This window comes from Myxocyprinus asiaticus, chromosome 20 (genome assembly GCF_019703515.2).
Source record: "Myxocyprinus asiaticus isolate MX2 ecotype Aquarium Trade chromosome 20, UBuf_Myxa_2, whole genome shotgun sequence".
NCBI lineage: Eukaryota > Metazoa > Chordata > Actinopteri > Cypriniformes > Catostomidae > Myxocyprinus > Myxocyprinus asiaticus.
The window spans coordinates 17,169,032-17,188,030 of NC_059363.1; the positions used below are offsets into that span (position 1 = coordinate 17,169,032).

The following is an 18,999-nucleotide window of genomic DNA, read 5'->3' on the forward strand; positions in this document are numbered from 1 at the left end:
GTCTTAGGTCAGTTAGAATCACTACTTTATTTTAAGAATGTGAAATGTCAGAATAATAGTAGAGAGAATGATTTATTTCAGCTTTTAATTCTTGCAACACATTCCCAGTGGGTCAGAAGTTTACATACACTTTGTTAGTATTTGGGAGCATTGCCTTTAAATTGTTTAACTTGGGTCAAATGTTCTTGGTAGGCTTCCACAAGCTTCTCACAATAAGTTGCTGGAATTTTGGCCCATTTCTCCAGACAGAACTGGTGTAACTCAGGTTTGTTGGCCTCCTTGCTTGCACACACTTTCTCAGTTCTGCCCACAAATGTTCTGTCGGATTGAGGTCAGGGCTTTGTGATGCCCACTCCAGTACCTTGACTTTGTTGTCCTTAAGCCATTTTACCACAACTTTGGAGGTATGCTTGGGATCATTGTCCATTTGGAAGACCAATTTGCGACCAAATGTTAACTACCTGGCTGATGTCTTGAGATGTTGCTTCAATATATCCATATAATTTTCCTTCCTCATGATGCCATCTATTTTGTGAAGTACACCAGTCCCTCTTGACGAAAAGCACCCCCACAACATGATGCTGCCACCCCCATGCTTTACGGTTGGAATGGTGTTCTTCGGCTTGCAAGCCTCACCCTTTTTCCTCCAAACAAAACGATGGTCATTATGGCCAAACAGTTCAATATTTGTTTCATCAGACCAGAGGATGTTTCTCTAAAAAGTAAGATCTTTGTCCCCATGTGCACTTGGAAACTGTAATCTGCCTTTTTTATGGTGGTTTTGGAGCAGTGGCTTCTTCCTTGCTGAGCAGCCTTTCAGGTTATGTCGATATAGGACTCATTTTACTGTGGATATAGATACTTGTCTACCTGTTTCCTCCAGCATCTTCACAAGTTCCTTTGCTGTTGTTCTGGGATTGATTTGCACTTTTCACACCAAATTACGTTCATCTCTAGGAGACAGAATGCGTCTCCTTCCTGAGCGGTATGATGGCTGCATGGTCCCATGGTGTTTATACTTGCGTACTATTGTTTGTACAGATGAACATGGTACCTTCAGGTGTTTCCCAAGGATGAACCAGACTTGTGGAGGTCCACAATTTTTGTTTCTGAGGCCTTGGCTGATTCCTTTTGATTTTCCCATGATGTCAAACAAAGAGGCACTGAGTTTGAAGGTAGGCCTTAAAATACATCCAGAGGTACACCTCCAATTCAGTACACCTCCTATCAGAAGCTAATTAGCTAATTTTCTAAAGGCTTGACATCATTTTCTGGAATTTTCCAAGCTGGTTAAAGGCACAGTTAACTTAGTGTATGTAAACTTCTGACCCACTGGAATTGTGATATAGTCAATTAAAAGTGAAACAATCTGTCTGTAAACAATTGTTGGAAAAATTACTTGTGTCATGCACAAAGTAGATGTCCTAAACAACTTGCCAAAACTATAGTTTTGAATATATATATATTCGTTTACTTTTTTTTATTTTTATTTTTACATACACTAGAAATGGGTCATTGTACATGAAAATATATACAATAGATGCCTTTTATACTTTAAGAAGGTTTCTTTCACAAGGGGACCATCATATTTGGGGTCCTTGGCATCAAAATGTTAGAGTTAGATCATTCACATGTATGCTCAGAAACAGGAAGAAGAGTAGTGACTTAATGTTTATTCGCAGTCATTATGAATTTGGTTTGTTTTTAATTACGTCAATTATTTGTATCTGATATATTAGAGTGAGACGTCTAGTTTGGGTTTAGTGTGGTACGAATCCAGGGACCGTTTTCCCATCATCCTTCTTGTCATGGTTCTCCATATTGGTCTTTGTCTCATTCCCAGCTGGCATCTCTCCAGCTCCTTCTTCCGCTGGTGCTCCCAGCCTGCCCACTTGCCCAAATCTGCTGTAATACGATCATGCATTTTTCCCTGGATTCCTCCAACTCAACTTTTGTCCTGTTTCATCTCAGAAAAAAAAAAAAAACTGTTGTAACCAAAAAAATGCTCCGGCAGGCCCAAAAGTTTGCTCTGTGTCTCCAGATGGGTAAGTGAAGAGAGCATGTGTAAAGTTGTGTGCAGCGGCTGAATTTAGTGATCTTTAAGCAGAACTTTCAGAAGCTCTGTGCCTCCTGAAGCTGCCGAGCAGGTTGCACTCTTGAATAAATTTTGCTGTGGAGGAGGGTCATGGGGATTTGAACCAGCACATTCTTCTGTGGGTTGTGAGTGCTCACATGGTTACCATTGGTGTGCATTGTTAGGGTTATCTGAATAAGCACCAACCATGTGAGTTTTAACATGATTGCCCAGGGCAATGAGAGAGAGAGAGAGAGAGAGAGAGAGAGAGAGGGAGTAATCCAAAAAGAATTGCACCCCCCCCCCCCCAATAGATTTCCATCCCTCTATTCTTCAAGGAAGGAGAGGGAAAGAGAGAAGAGGAAGGAGCCAGTAGCTTCTGTAAGTGTTAACAGGGTTTTTTTTGTTGGTCATGATCACTCGTTTACTCAGCCTTGTCCCTCAGCGTCTATATTCATTGTTTACCTTCTTAATGAGGGGGGCGGCAATGCTCCTCTTTGATTGACAGCTGCATGTGGCCTCTGCCGGAGGTGCAGGGGAGGATCTGTGGCTTTTTGGCTGGGAATGCTGAAGGGGAAGAGGAGGGAGGAGGTAAAGAGTCGAGGGGCTTTCACTCTCTCTCTCTCTCTCTCTCTCTCTCTCTACGTCTTTGGGACATGCAGAAGACGTTTTTGTTGGATGTAGCCTACTCTCCAGGCAGGTCTTTGTGAAGTAGGCATTGTCGTTTTTGACGGAGGGGTAGCAGAAATGACAGAGCGAATTAAAGAGTGGGCTGGTGAGTCAAAGAGGCAGAGAACGTATGGAGAGTGATGCAGCATAAACAGTAGCTGTGGAAGAGGAAAGGCCTTTAGGATGTTAAGTTGAATGCTGTCAGGAAATGACCGGCCCATATCACAGGAACATTCCTTGAATTTGCATTTAATTTGCTAGTGTAATAAAACATTTTTAACTTAATATGTGTTTGTTTCTCAACTAAATTTGTTAAATTGCTCTTTAAAGAAGAGTGGCCCTTTTTTATTTTCCTTCCTGCTGCTTTTCTTAAAGTTCTATTAATGTGTTAAAACAGAGACAAATCCTCTCAAATATTTGGTGGCGTGCTCTTAGTATTAGCCTCTCTCAAGCCTAATGACAGAACACCAAAGACTTTCATTTAGCTGCTGGAGGCCAAATAACTTTTAAATATTGAAACTGTGTTCATTTTGCCACTGTGCTTCACTTCAAAGGCAGAGAAGGTTAAAGGAGAGCGAGGAGCAGACCTTTCGAGACAAACTCTACTCTCAGCACCACACTGCAATATCACACAACCAGAGCAGAAATATTTATTTTTAATGAAGTACACTTATTTTAAGGATTGACATTTCAGAAGGTCGAATGTGCGTTTTATCTTTTTGTCTCTGTTACAAAATCAGTCGCAGATAGATGCTATGTTTTTAGTTTATTTTGTGTATGTGTGAGTGTTTTGTGAGTATATGTGCATGAGGGAGCACTTATAAAGCAGTGTAAAGACACTGGTACAGTCTGTTCTTACAGCGGGCTGAAGAATAGGCCTGGTAAGATAACTTACCCTTGGCTGTGAGCAGGGCCTAATCTGCACTGGTATCAGTAAGGCCTGATCTCGTCTGCCTGGCTAATATTTCAGACCCACTGTTGGCAGGGGTTCAGGACCAGGTCGCCTCGCAAAGACCTTGGATATAGTCACAAACTTTACATACATAAAAGTATATTTATTATTTTTCCCAAAAAAAAAAAAAGAAAAAAGCATACACCAAAACATGAAGACCTTGTACCAATTCCAAGTTTCAGTGGAGAATTTGAATTAGAAATTATTAATGGGGCTGATTTTGTGGTGTTTAATCTTGGTCTCAGAACAGCAGCAATGCATGACTTTGGGAGCACTTTCGAGGTATTTGAAAGCAGGTAATGAACTCAGTGTTTACTTGTGTTATCAGATTCTTTCTGAGTGGCTGCTCTCCATACAGGAACCTGTAGGCACCCTGCCTAATAATAACTCAACAACATAATGCTAAACATTATAGGCAACATTTATCATGGGACAGTTGTGCTTTTCAAACACTGAAACTCAGTATATGATGTTTGTGTCTTTAAGTCTTTTTGTACTAGATTGTGTTGGTAAGTGCAACCAACATCCCAAGCTTTTCCTCAAGAAGTTCTCCCTTGTTTCCTTTCTCCATTTAGACTGGCAGAAGACAGAGGCACAAAAGCGCAGAGAGCAGCTCCTCCTGGATGAGCTCGTCATACTGGTCAACAAACGTGACGCACTAGTCAGAGACCTGGACGCCCAGGAGAAAGAGTAAGTCCACCCGCTGCAAGGCAGAAGTCCTCAAGGCTCTTGTGTGGTTCAGAGAGGGTTTTAAAGGCCAAAGATTGCAGTCACCCACATTCTCTTTGACACAGAGTGTGTTTAGGTGTTTTTTGGTGGGGGGGTCAGGTAAACAGGGGTTGTGAATATTTCAAGAGTGAAGTGACTCTGAAGCAGTTCAGACAGAGTACAGGTCATAGGTGGCGGAGGTGCAGGTGTCTTTCTGCTGTGTCCCTGTCCATGACCTTTGATCCTGTGTGTGTGTGTGTGTGTGTGTGTGTGTGTGTGTGTGTGTGTGTGTGTGTGTGTGTGTGTGTGTGTGTGTGTGTGTGTGTCGACAGAGCTGAAGAGGAAGACGAGCACCTGGAGAGAACCCTGGAACAGAACAAAGGCAAGATGGCAAAGAAAGAGGAGAAATGTGTTCTTCAGTGAATGTAATTTCCGAAGCAAATATATGCTAAAGGACAAAGATAACACGTGTACACTAAAATGTCTTGAAATGTGTTAGTGTCATAAACATCATAGCATACAGTTCATTATTGTTATTTTAAATCTTTATATGTAGAAGTTTTTGTTATGACTAAGGGCTAAGCAAATGTTGAAGACCCTTAGATGCCTTCCTGTTTAGGTTATACAGAGAGATTGTTTCACATACACAAATACAAAAGCATTATCATTATAATTACGATTATTAGGGTTGGTTGGTTTGATTTCACAAAAAAGGTACTTAAGGAACTAATATTTAATGAGATGTACAATTGTAAAACTTTCTGACTAAATGGTTAAATCCATTAAAATTGTGAGAGAAAAGTGTCCCCAGATAACTTAACTTTAATCAGAACACAGAATGTGTTTCCCCTTTTTGCAGGAAAGTATGACTCAAAAGTTTCAGTACAGCACAGTAGAGGTTTTACTGGGGACATTTTCTGTTTGTGAAGAGGATTGGATTTCAGATCATATCACATTTCAGTTTTAAGAAAATCGATCAACATGTTCTCCTCTAACAAGAGCTGCGTGATAATGAAATGTTTTAATTACTCAACTTTTTTATATGTAGAATTTTTCCATAAGGGGACTTTAAAAAAAAAAATAATTTTGTGTTTTACTGGATTTTTAAGTTTAATATGTTTACCAAACATTTTAGAGCTTGGTTAGTTTGAAGGTGATTTTGCTGAAATAAACCATTATGTTGTACATTTTTATTTCACTGTTTGAGGCTTAAAAAACAAACAAAAAAAAACAACATTTAAGAAGCAGTCACGATCAGAGTAATTTATTACTGTTTGAGACGTTTTTAAAGTACTCATCTTCACAATCCTGTACATTTGCTCAAGGACTTTATCAATATTTATTGTATAGCTAGAAGAGAGGAAGAAATGGGATTGTCTTGTCGGCATATTTTAGTTTCACGTCTTTATTGTATGAGCATCACCGGTTTATTTATTCCACTGTACTATAAATATCACTGTTCAATAAATTCAGATGATTTCATACTCGAAGCAAACAGCAGTTTGTGTGGTTTTTAGTGTTTCTAATGGATTTGGCCATCTGGTATAGGCTGCTGAATAAACTCTGAGAAAATTTCAATTGTGACGTTTAAGTAATTCTATTCATTTTAATAATAATTTAGTTTGTTCGATTAATTACACATTTATAATGTAATTGTAATCTCGATGAAAGAATTTTATTCATTTTTTCGTTTCTACGTTCTGTTTCAGACAATTGTAAAGAAACTAAAAAAAACTAAGAAGTCGCACTGCGCATTAACATGACAAAAATGATCAACAAATAGGCTACTTTACATTTACAGGCACTCAAAAGTGACGTCTGGTGGTTTTTTGTTGAAAATTCCCCTGCGGTTCACGGTTATTTATAAATGAATGTTTGCTGTTTGTTTTGTTTGAGGTCGTTCCTCAGAGGGAGATTAAGGCAACATCACTCTGTCCAAAGCATCTGTTTTCATTCATACATGTGAGACAGACTCTTCACTCTCAGCCAAACAGCCATCACCGCATCCTCCATTTAACAAGCAAAATAAGTTTTGACAGCTGACGTCCTCCCTGAGCCCTTCTAATACTTCTACAGTAATTTGCTGATGGTTTCTCCGCTTGGGTCCGACTGTACCTCCATTTTCCCCCCGGGCGTATAGTTTTTGTTTTCTAATTTTGCAGTTATCAAGGATGATTGTAATTTTAGGAATAAGGAGACACTTATTGGCGCTCACAAACCATTACACTGCAGCGGAAAAGGACAATTGTTTGTTGCCTTAACTAATCTGAGAGTTTGAGGTCGTGAGAGGGCTTGAAATGCATGTCATAATTTTATGCATTAGATCTGTGACGAGGTCCGTGTAATCCCGATGAAACGGTAACGTGGTGTTCAAATCAAAATGACCGCTTTGAACTGTTCTGCAGTCCATTTGGATGCCTAATTTAATCCAAGACACATCTATGTACATTTGTCCCAGTGAAACGTGGCGTCACCTTAATGGAACATTTTACATTTGGAATAGGCTATGTCTTTTGCATTTTATGAGCCTCTCTTCAGTCTGCAGCGCTTTAACTTTTTCCACTCAAATTGTAAATAAAATTTAGGTTTCAGTTTTATAGTCAAATAGATTTTTTTTTTTGTTTGTTTGTTTGTTTATCTGCGGTCAAAAAAATAAATAAAAAAATACATGCCTATTTCTCGTTTGACTGCAACTTTTCACATTAAATTAAAACTTTATAATTTATTAGAAAGTGATCTAGTTTAACCGTGTGTTCTGGCCAATCGACAGAAAGTTCAGATAGCCTACCTCGAGCATTAAATTAACCTACTGCTTTTCACACTCACGTAGGCCTATCTTTATCACACGAAAATAATAATAATAATAATAATAATTCCAGCATTTTAAGGAGCTTTGATATTTAGATCTTGGTCGTTTTAGTTCACATTCACATCAAAAAAGATAATTCCCTTACCTGATTGTTGCCCTCTTTGCCAACTAGTGTACTCGAACTCAAACAAAGTAAATATGTTTAGTGGAAAATGCAATAAAAAGGATTATATAAATGTGTGTGTGTGTGTGTGTGTGTGTTTTATCGAAAGCAAGCTCTCCAAAAGCGGCGTATGATGATCATTGTAGCGCGTGCTGCGGATCCAGCTGCTTTGAAGTCCACGGCCTGACTTCAGGTGTTGAACAGTTGGACTTCACAAAGACCGTCAACCGCTGAATATCCTTCCCACGTCCTAAAATACACCGAGAGGAAACGGTACCAAGCCTTCTGTTCGAGCTTCAATATCGTATTTTATGCATCATCGTTTTAATAAGGACCGACAACATCGCCGATCCGCTCCCATCCTGTCGGCTAAAGAAACCAAACTTTCCCCCTCCTCTTCTCGCCTCCTCTAATCCCGAGATTTACGAGCTCAGCATTTAGAAAATTCGACTGCAATTTGGGATTAGACAAAATACTCTTATTACAAAAGCTTCCTGCAACCTGATAACTTGATACTTGTTCTGGGTTTATCACGGGGTCTTAGCAACATCAGGACTGAGAGAATCAACCAGAAGAAGGACGAAATGCAGGAATAATAGCCTTTATTTATTTGTGTGTTTGAGGATCACATTTTGTTAACATAATTTTTTTTTTATCCGTTGTTGTAGTTTAGAAGCAGGTGGAATCTGCCTTTTTGGGGGGGGGGGGGCCTAGAAGAGCCAGCACTTGTGCTTTAAACGAGCAGTATAAACATGTAATATGCGCATTCACTTCGTCCAGCATCCAAAAACTTTCTCTATAGTTTTTCCTCGTCTATTGACTGCTAACAGCAGCATCTCTGTTACTCCCAAGAGTACTTTTGTCCATGACTTTGTTGATCTATAGAAGAACTTGTAAAGCCGCCCTTTGATTGGATGCCCCATATAGTAAAAATGTAATTTCGTTCCTCCGGCGGTCACTTGCTTTGAACATTAGGTCGCTTTCAGCTCAGGCCTCAATTAGAATGAGTTGATTTTGTGAGATCAACAAAAGGACCTTATTATTAAAAGCCTTATTAAGATCTTCTGAGCCTTTCAGAGACAGTTAAGGAAACACCGCGCCCTCCGTGATATTCTGTTACCGTATTTTATTGGCATTTCTTTGGGAAAGTGAGGCTTGAAAGGTGCTTTCTTTGATTCTCTGTGGCTCAGACTCTCTCTGTGTGCTGATTTCGTTTCTTTTCTGGAAGTGGCGAGTTTTTCTTCAGTCCCTTTCACGTTTCCTCTCCGTCTGCCTATTAAACTTTACGCACACTATTCTGAAATGTAATTCTAAGTGGGGATTAGCCACTCATTAATATTCATGAGGCGGGGTAGCAATAAAAATGAAAATAGATAAAGTGGATAAATTAAACTTTTTTTTGCTGTATTTGTATCCCGCTTGAAATCGACGCACAGCATAAATCGTAAAGGAATTCTATATCAAATGTTTCTTTGTGAATTTGTGGTGTATTTTGGATGCTCTCAGCCATTTCATCAAAGACCCCGAAGTCCACGTTATTTATTTTAGGTATTCTATTTTATTTAATTCACGCTGGTTAATTTATCTATTATTTCAGCGAATAAATTACTACTATTTTATGTTAATGACGTTTGAAGTCGCAAAACAATCACAGTTGCAAAAACAAATAAAATACAAATAAAATAAAATACAAATAATTGATTTGCCACGACTTGCAAATGAAATGTTTCGGTCTTTGTCGCACTTTTAAGGACTTTCGGTAAGATATCGGCCTTTAAATACGGCATAAACAGTTTCTGATAGGCCTAGCCTACCCCTTCATTTAAACCAACATTTTAGCTAAAGCCTAGATTCTGATATTTTACATTATATTTTTGTTTTTGTTTTTTATATAGTCTAATGTCAACAATTTTGAAATATTAGGTCTTCTCGACTTTCAAATGATTTATTTGGACGATGCCTGTTCTTGATGTCTTTAGTCAGCGGGGGGTGGGGCTTCGAGGATGTTCTAACCTTGGACTGGTTGCTTTAGTTGTCAATCAAGCAGAGGGAAGACGGCGATTGGTTAAAGTGGGCGGATCTGCAGGTGTCCTACGCTCTTAGAGAGGCAGGGTTAGGAGAAGGTGATCAATCTCCATCCGTCTACATTAGCAATCACCTTAAACTAGTGACAGACACGAACGAGCAAGCCAAAGCAAATGAGTTTGTTGTATTTGATTTTAAACCCAGCGATCACACTCTGAATAGGCTAGACAAGTCCAGCTAAAGCCAGGCACGTGTGACATATCAATATTGCTGCATATCTTCAGTTTTGAGGAGTTTTAGACGTTATTTATTTGGTGTGGGTCGGTCGAATTGCCTTCCTGAACACTTCGACTGGTGGATATTTTTTTTATTGACTCGTCGGACTGCAAAAATTCAGTGGACGAGAAGGACAGGGAGTTCTGCAAAAGGTAAGACAAATGCAATTTTTCGTTTAGAATTATTTTATTCTATTTTTATAGTTGAGCTTTTTCAACACTCCGCAAAATTGAACAAATAAAGCTTTAGTGTTTAATGCACTTGTTTTAGTATTGTTACTAGGCTATAACGTGCTCTCTTTTTTTGTGGGACAATGTCGAAACATGTTTCTCTTTGAAAGGAGTTTTTAAATGTTCCAGTTATTATTTTTGTGTTGTTTCATTATCTGTATGAACGTCAGTAGTGTTTTAAGTAGCGCAGTAAACAGTTGGGTAGCCTAACTGTCAGAGGCAACAGAATAAAATAAAATACATGTAAAAATAGTGACCCATATGTTTTATTGAACATGAGAAGTTTGGGAAAGATCAGCTCATCACGGCAGTGTAAACCAACTCACTTGGAGAGTAATTGGAGAGGCGTGTTTTGTTTTTTGTTAAATTATTTTAGTGATAAGGCCTAGAAATGAAAGTGTTTCCCCATAGGTCTAATCTGCATTGTGATTGAGTTAATTTGCACGTAGTTGTGTTCTTTTAAGCAGTCTTCACAGAGTAAAGAATAAGTAAGAATAGATTGGAATACACAGACTACTCAGCGGTTCGGTTCTCTCAGCACGGGACCCATCCATATTCATTTCCGATCGGTAGTCGGCTCCTAAATTTGGTTTAAAATAAATTGCCAAGGAAAAAAAAAATAATAATACGATGTGTTAATAAAAATAGCTAAAAATAATTTATTATTATTATTATTATTATTATTTAGGCTCTCAATCAGTATCTACAATACACTGAATATGCTATACTACTCGGTAGCCTGCTTGAACTGTTCTCTATTTTTAACTTCATTTGTTAATTTAAAATAGGGGTTTTATTAGACTTTTTACACAATACTAAATTCAGTGTGACCCAGGAGACCATTTATTAGGCCTTGTACGTTTTATTATTATTTTTTAATTATTATTATTTTAAGTAAGTGCTTCTAAATCGCAGAGATTTAGTCTTAGGCCTTGTTTAGACCGGGATGAAGCTGGAATATAATAATAATAATAATAATAATAATAATAATAATAATACATCAGTGCTTTGACTGGGAAACAATTATTTATAAAGTTCGACTTTTTTATATATTTAAAGGAATATTAAATATAGTGCGGAATATACAAGGGGAACTATTTAGTTGTATTGTTGCAAGCCAGAAAAAAAAAAAAAAAAAAAAAAATACAGTAACAATTTGTGTAAATTGCGTTAAGCATTCATATTCGGTTTTGCCATGTATTATTTTGGAAGGAGAAATTAAGACCCACATTGTCTATATTAAATGTACAATAATAAATAATATAATGACATAATTATAATAATAAAATTAAATAGTACGAATAAACAGTTCTTTAAATTGGTTTCTTGATTTTCAAATTTTGGGTAATTTCAAGGTTGTCTTTCTTTTCTCCCATATACTCATTTTAAAGAGAACTACATACAGGTACTAATGACGTTTAATAATTTACGTTATAACGTTCTCATAGTTTCAAAAACTCAATTTAACTCACTTGGCATTTCTTATAGCTACTTTCCTAAACGCATACCAGACTAATTAATATTGCATTACAATTATATAATTTCAGTTATATAATTTGGGTCCGTCCTTCGTCAAACTGCAACATCGGGGGAAATCGAACTATTGGCAAGATCTGGGGGGACCCGTGACTGCCTCTAGCATGATGTCATACCTCAAACAGCCCCCCTACGCCATGAACGGCCTGGGGCTGAGCGGCGCCGCCATGGACCTACTGCACCCGTCTGTCGGATATCCAGGTACATATTTAACACGCACTATACATGATGATATACATCTGTGTCAAAATGTGAGCGTGATTTTAACTGATGTGTGTTTTTACTGTTTTGTTTTCTTTCTTACACAAAATGATGTTCTGTGCACTTTATTAAAACGCTTATACTGAGACTTATTGTATGTGTGTAAAGTTCTTGAGAAATATTTTTTGTAAATATGTAGAAATATATATATATATATATATATATATATATATATATATTTGTTTTTTGTTTGTTTGTTTGTTTGTTTTTTTATATATATTTTTGCCAAACTTATTGGGCCTAGTATGCTCACTGTGTCATGATTTTACAAAAGAAAACAAAATAATCTCCAAAAGGGTTTTGCCTGTAAAGTAACTCAATAATTAGCTACTTTTGATCGTTTTGCTTTAGAAAGAATATTTTCATTGAATAAAATAGGCCTTGAAATATCCTGAAACTATATATATATATATTACCCCACAAACATTTCCACACGTTCATTCTGTAAATATAACGCGTACACTTTCTTTTTGTTATATTTGAATTGTGCAGCAACGCCCAGAAAACAACGGCGGGAAAGAACAACCTTTACGCGCTCACAGCTTGACATTCTCGAAGCGCTCTTTGCCAAAACTCGTTATCCGGACATATTTATGAGAGAGGAGGTGGCACTGAAGATCAACCTTCCCGAGTCCAGAGTTCAGGTACATGTAACCACAAAATGTCTGATGAATTCACTCCAACCAAATCGTTCTTTTAAGAAACTTTATTGTTCAAGCATGGCAACCTTCCAAAAACATACGCTAATGAGCATTATGCTTACCTGCTCCACCTACTGATTTTCATAAAAGTGCACAGTAGTTTAATCATTTCAATTATTGTAGACTGGTAGGAGTGTGTTTTAACATTTGTTTTGGTTGCTAAACTAGTTATACAGCTATACAAACTAGGGTTAGTAGTCATGTTTTTCTGCTGCTTGTCTCTGTCTGTGTTTGATTTTATGGTGATAAATGTTTGAATGATGTAATATGAAAGATTGAACTATTATGCTTGAATGACTTTTGTTCTCCAAACCATTGCAATGTCTTGCAGTGTTTAGGGCATTTGCTTACACACACTGAATCGGTTGAAATGTGCTCCTAAGGCTGCTGCTTGGATAGACCAAAGTTATGAAGGCACTTAGATGTTTCTCGGGTGTTCACTGCGATGAAGGCTCACTTCACCTTAAAATTGATGTTAATATCATGTGATGAGGAAATGTAGAATTCCCACAGTCCACTGTAAATAATGCATTACTGATGTGAACTGAGGCCTAAAGGAGCACCCCTCTGCCTCTGTCAATTTCCCAAGCAATTTTATTTGCTCTTAATAAGCACGTGAAACAAAACGCTTTACACGGTCAGACCCTCCTTCCACTATTGAATTACCATCTCTGCGGAGAAATTCAATAGGCTGCTATCACCCTGCCGTCTACAAGTACTGAAATTAGATCCACACAGTAAAGCAAAAAGGACCTGCATGCAAATTAACACCAGGAACTGCTAATAACTAGCTATTTTCCACTCTAATATTGCACAATGGCTCTCCAGCGTGTCCTTCAGACATGCACGGAAGGTCTTCATAATAATTTAATGGAGCTCTGTATGTGGGTGGGTGTGTTTTGTGGATAATGGACTGTGCTGGACGTGTAGGTCTTTCAAAGGTGTTGTTCAAAGATCATTTTTCTGTACATTTTAAAGCATATTTTAATTGCGTTTGTTTATTTCCTCTCTCTGTTCTGCAGGTTTGGTTTAAGAATCGTCGCGCCAAATGTCGTCAGCAGCAGCAGAGTGGCAGCAATACTAAAGCTCGGCCTGCAAAGAAGAAATCCTCACCTACCCGGGAGAGCACAGGCTCAGAGAGCAGCGGGCAGTTCACCCCTCCTGCTGTCTCCAGTGCAGGCTCTTCCTCGTCCTCTTCTTCCTCTACCAATAACACAGGCATTAGCAGCACCTCTACCTCTATCAGTACTGTCTCCTCAATCTGGAGCCCTGCCATTTCTCCAGGCTCTGCTCCCCCATCCGTCTCCCTGCCAGAACCTGTCGCTCCCTCAAATGCTTCCTGCATGCAACGTTCCGTCTCAGGCACGGCCGGTTCCTCCTACCCCATGCCCTACAACCAGACCACCGGCTATAGCCAGGGCTACCCAGCTCCTTCCAGTTCTTACTTCAGCGGGGTGGACTGTGGCTCCTATCTGACCCCCATGCACTCTCACCACCACCCTCATCAGCTCAGCCCTATGACGGCTTCGTCCATGCCCACACACCCCCATCACCACATCAGTCAGTCCTCAGGACATCACCACCACCATCACCACCAGGCCTACAGTGGCACTGGCCTGGCCTTTAATTCTTCTGACTGCCTGGATTACAAGGAGCAAACAGCCTCCTCCTGGAAGCTCAACTTCAACACTACAGACTGTTTGGACTACAAAGACCAAGCATCCTGGAGGTTCCAAGTCTTGTGATCTGATTTTTCTAATGCCACTATTTTCCCCATCTCTCTGTTTTAATAGTGTGCTGAGTTTAAGGGGACAATATATATATATATATATATATATATATATATATATATATATTGGACCTGCAGGTTTTAACAAAATAGTTAAATGTTCATCACATTTTTTAAATTGAGAAAAAATAAAAAGGAGCAAAAATGGCAAAGTTGTGGAGGGAAATGAAAGCTTGTTTTCCCTTTTGTCCCTTTTAATTAGAATAACTTGAAGAACGAGGGTTCTTTCTTAAATAATCTATCGAACTCGCGTCACTCTCCTGCCTGATCTGGATTACCGTTTCTCTACACGGGACACTGAACGCTCAGCGACCGTTTTACTTCCACCTCTCAACTTGTACAGCTGTTTCGTTTTCTAAATATGGTTATTTTTTAGGATGACAGATTCTAGTCAGCTGAACGGAGCTGAATTGTGTACATATGTATGTGGGTCAGTTACATTGACCATATTTAGTTGGTGTTACTGGATTTCAAAAAAGACTTTATGTAAATCTTTTCCCCCAATAATCCAAAGATCAAGAATTGGCCGCTGGATTTATTTGATAGACTGAAACCAATTTTGTTACCCTGAAAAATACTAAGTTTTTATATTGAGAACAATATTTTAAGGGAATGGGGGGGGGGGAATGAGACATTTTGAGTGGGGATATTTGGTTATGATATTTTATTAGGTAAACTAGCATTTGAAGGTTTATTGAGGTGAAACTGCACGGGCGTGATTAAATTGTTGGATGGTTTTAACAGCACTTGACTTAACCTAAAAATGATAATGTGGGTAACAAAATATGGTTTTAAGAAAGAATACCCAAATGCCAGTGAAATGCTGAATGTACTGCAGGCGCAGATCATTACATTCATGTCCGCAATAAAGACCAGTTAACAACCACAATTTTCACATGACTTGACTGGGTTATGTCCACTTTTAACACCCAAATTTTACTCGTATGTTGAAAATGTTTTGAACTGTCAACGAACAATAAATAACTAAAACATAAAACACGATACAATTTGATTTCTTCGTTGAGATCTTGGATGAGGTTTCAGATTTCGAACACTACACAATTATTTTAATTTCTAACCTGTGCTCCCTGAGAGCTGAATGAAGATCTGCACTGAACTCAAGAGGCAAAGAATTCCATCCGAGTAAACTTTTGACTGTAAGGATTTTGGAATCGCGTATGTGAAATCACGTCACTAATATTTTTTTTCCCCCGGTTTGTGGAAAGGATTATATCTGTTGCCTCTTAAAGCAGTTGTTTGTTATGGATGCTGTAATGTATGGGGGGAAAACTTATACAATCAAACCGATGACTTAACCATTTTATATTCGTCTTTAGGAACACACAATCGTTTAAACAACTTGTGCAGGCTGTTTGAGGCCACAGCACCGCAGAATTTCTTAAATAATTATGACGCATTTGATCAGGTCGTAATTGAATGCGCGTGTGGTAATTGCTTCCCAGCAGAATCTCCGCGCGCTCTAGAGCACAAGAGCGTTTCGCCAAAATTACCCGGAGCAATATCGCCTCTTCTGATTCGGTAATGACGTGGGTGGGTCTGGGTTAATAGGTCAAAAGCGGGAGGGAGGCAGCAGTCAGGCACCGGGCCATTAAAGAAATAGTTGGAGAAAACATGAGCTCGGCAAAGCTGTCTCGATGAACGTGTTGGAACAGATTTTTTTTTTTTTTTTTTACCGATTAAGCAGTGGATAGATAAAAGAAAACAAACGTGTAGGCTACAGAGTACGTCTGCATAATTTAAAATACTAATTTATGTATATGGTTTATTTTTTAGGATTTCGCTTTTTATTTTAAATACAAAAAACAAAAATATTGCCAACACTGCACATTAAAGAGATAGGCTTCCTTAGTTTATCGATATAACCTTAATTTACAACGAATATCACATGTTTTCCATGAGATTAGATCATCGTCAATTGCTTATTCCTATAAGAATATAACAACCCATTTGCACGACTTTAATCAGCTTCAGTGTTTTTGTGTACTAATTATTGATGTGTTGGTCTGGCAGCTGAATCAACACCTCGCTCAGAAGAACATGACGTATATTTGTTTTACTGTGTTCGCATTGAGACGGCACCGCAGCTCGGCGACACTACATAAACATGAATGGATTTGTACGATTGGCATCAAACAAACATTTGCGTCCTCTCTTCCTGGGGAATAATTTGAGGAGCTCGGACACGCCCTCGCGTGGAGCACCTGCTTAAGCCCGAGGGGGGAGAGAGAGAGAGTGAACGGGCTCTAATGTTTTCTCTCTAAAAATCCACTAATAGTTTTAGCTGAAACTGGTATGATTCTGATGAGGTGATGCCGTATTCATAAGTTCAAAGAGTTTTTGTACACTGTTGTAGCCTATATTAACAAGCAACGTGTGCCAGTTAAGATGCAAAAGAATAATAAGAAAAAAATCACTGAAGATATTTTACATGGCTTTCATATAGACACTATTGGCGAGCCGAAAGAAGACAGATTCTGAATTGCACTATATTTCACATTTGATGAGGTAGATTTTAAGCCCTTTTAATGCGTCACACCTTTTATAAAACTTTTTTGATGGAAATGAAAACGTTATAGTTGTAGAATACTTTTGCTCAAATTGGTGTTGATCGTTCAGCTCATGAAACACTGTAAATATGTCTTTAAAATCAAATTTTGTCGGCCAAAAAAAAAATAAATAATAATAATTAAGTGGAAAAAAAGAGATCTTTTAGAGCTTTATACAGTGCATGCGATTGAAGAGACTGTACGTTTATCCCTCACAGCCTCGTTTTCATTCCCGTTAAAGTGAAACATGGCTCTCTACCATCCTCATCAATGATTTGTAATTTGAAAAGCAATCATATTTAACGCCCAGCGTTTAACAAAATAAGGTTAAATTATTTAGACTAGAGAATATAGTGATTTTCATTTAGGCTACTCAACCAGAATATAATGTTTATTCAGCTTTCGCCTGGATACTTTTATCTTTTCCAACTTTCCAACATAGCTGCAAGTTTCGTTTCGCAGAGTCCCAATAGGCCTACATATGTTCTTTTAATTAAATACTAAACATAATAATAATAATAATAAGCATAGTAATAGAAATGAAATATTGTTAAAACTTAACGAAACCTTTGCGTCGGTCAAGAATATTTTGGTGGTCGAATTTTCTCAAATTCTGAGGCGCTTCCAATACTGCTGTACAAGGCAATCCACTCTTGCCTTTGCTGATTTGCTTGCATGACCAAATGACCAAATGTCACCCGAGTGGGACGGGTCGTCCACAATTGGCACCATATTATTACATGTGAAAACTGTAAAAGAGATTACCGGCCAAAACCATTAACGGGGAAACGGAAGTGTGATGAGCGAAGGCGGTTTGCTGAGATGGTGAGATGCTGACTCCGGGCCTCTGTGAGTTACAGAAACGCTGAGGGTGGGAAAACCACCAAAGGGATTTATTCCTACAGTGTTGGTGCTGAGGTCTTAGTAACAGATGATAGACGGCATTACGGCTGTCAGGACGGACAGTTGGTGATCTCATACATAGCTTTATCTTTAACTCAGTAGCTGACCATACCAAAGTCTTTCTAGCAAGTCAGTTCACAGTGGGCCATCTTTGGAATGCTCTCGTGAGGCTATTTCCAGTCATGCCAGTGCAGCTCCTATCTACTTGAATGGGGAAAGACCGAAATCTCAAATACGGTTGGTGAAGATTACGATCAAAGAACATGTTTCAAATCAGCAATAAAATTTGACATTACTGTATCATTAATTGTGCTGCTTTACCTAATATTACGCTAAAACGCAACTTTCCCAGCTTGTATAGCTAATGCGCATGCGCATTCTCGAGATGATGGACAGATAATGTCTGTTTCTAAAAGGTGATTGGATCTTTTACCTGTAAGGCGGGACTCCCTTTCTACATCTGTTGACCGTTGGGTACTAGAGCTTCTTGGGTGAGCGTTCCAATTTCTCTCATTAATTTTAATAGAAGTGGCCCGTCTCTGCTAAATACTCTCTGACCATACACAGTTTAGGTAGGCCTACCCCATTAAACTGTAACATTGTAAGTTATAAATAACTTCAATCAGAAAACCGAAAACTGTTTTAAGACCTATATCATTTAATACTTCTCAGAAATAACTAAATGGTAATTTTTTTTTCTTTTTTAAATGATAAAGGCTATCTACTGATGCATTAACCTATTATTAAAAGGATATTCCGTGTTCAATAGCCTACAAGTTGAGCTCAGTCGACAGCATTTGTGGCATAAAGTTGATTAGCCTACCACAAAATAATAATAATAATAATAATAATAATAATTTTGTTAAAAAACGTAGGCCTAGTTATAGTGAGACACTCAACAATTAAATTAACAACTTTACAGCACAAATAAGCTAATACACGTGTTTTAACAGAAGAATGAATGAAAGTGCTTTTATAAAATTATAAGCTTCACATTTCTGCCTTTAAACCCTCCAAACTTTAGCCCACATTAATTGTTAGTTGACAAAACGGTAAACTCGAATCCTAGCCGTGACATAATTTATTCTAACGGCCGCAATTAAAATGAGAACAGTTAATTATCTTTCAATTGAGGCGAGAACAGTTTGTCAAGTTCATTTTTCTAATTCCAGGTGACACGACTGTGACATCACCTCACCGAAAGATGCCGCTCGGATGAACTCTGACGCCTAAAACCAGTTTGCCCTCTGTTTACACAATCATCCAGGAAATGAACACTAAAAGTGGATGGCCTTTTGTGACGTAGATTTGATCAGCATCTTTTGCGGTGTATGAC

General features: G+C 38.3%; 2 protein-coding genes across 6 annotated transcripts in view; both read left to right on the forward strand.

The window, feature by feature from the left end:
• Nucleotides 1-5,898, forward strand: part of ehbp1 (EH domain binding protein 1) — a 192,629-nt gene extending 186,731 nt beyond the window's left edge. For all 5 annotated transcript variants that reach the window (XM_051645796.1, XM_051645797.1, XM_051645799.1 and 2 more), the window contains 2 exons: nt 4,271-4,385; nt 4,736-5,898. In XM_051645796.1, the coding sequence (XP_051501756.1) occupies nt 4,271-4,385; nt 4,736-4,826 (206 nt within the window). In that variant the 3' untranslated portion in view covers nt 4,827-5,898. The remainder of the gene's footprint in view (nt 1-4,270; nt 4,386-4,735) is intronic.
• A 3,634-nt stretch (nt 5,899-9,532) lies between these two features.
• otx1 (orthodenticle homeobox 1) lies at nt 9,533-15,176 on the forward strand. Its single transcript, XM_051645814.1, has 4 exons — nt 9,533-9,828; nt 11,454-11,643; nt 12,196-12,347; nt 13,427-15,176. The coding sequence occupies exons 2-4, from the start codon at nt 11,547-11,549 to the stop codon at nt 14,147-14,149; spliced, it is 972 nt and encodes a 323-aa protein (XP_051501774.1). The 5' UTR covers nt 9,533-9,828; nt 11,454-11,546; the 3' UTR covers nt 14,150-15,176.
• Nucleotides 15,177-18,999: the final 3,823 nt, after the last annotated feature.

What these genes read in the sequence shown, in the direction of transcription:
- otx1 (XM_051645814.1), top strand. Translation starts at nt 11,547, where the DNA reads ATGATGTCATACCTCAAACAGCCCCCCTACGCCATGAACGGCCTGGGG. An exon ending in CCCGTCTGTCGGATATCCAG is followed by an intron (nt 11,644 to 12,195) that starts GTACATATTTAA and finishes TGAATTGTGCAG; the next exon opens with CAACGCCCAGAAAACAACGG. An exon ending in TTCCCGAGTCCAGAGTTCAG is followed by an intron (nt 12,348 to 13,426) that starts GTACATGTAACC and finishes TCTGTTCTGCAG; the next exon opens with GTTTGGTTTAAGAATCGTCG.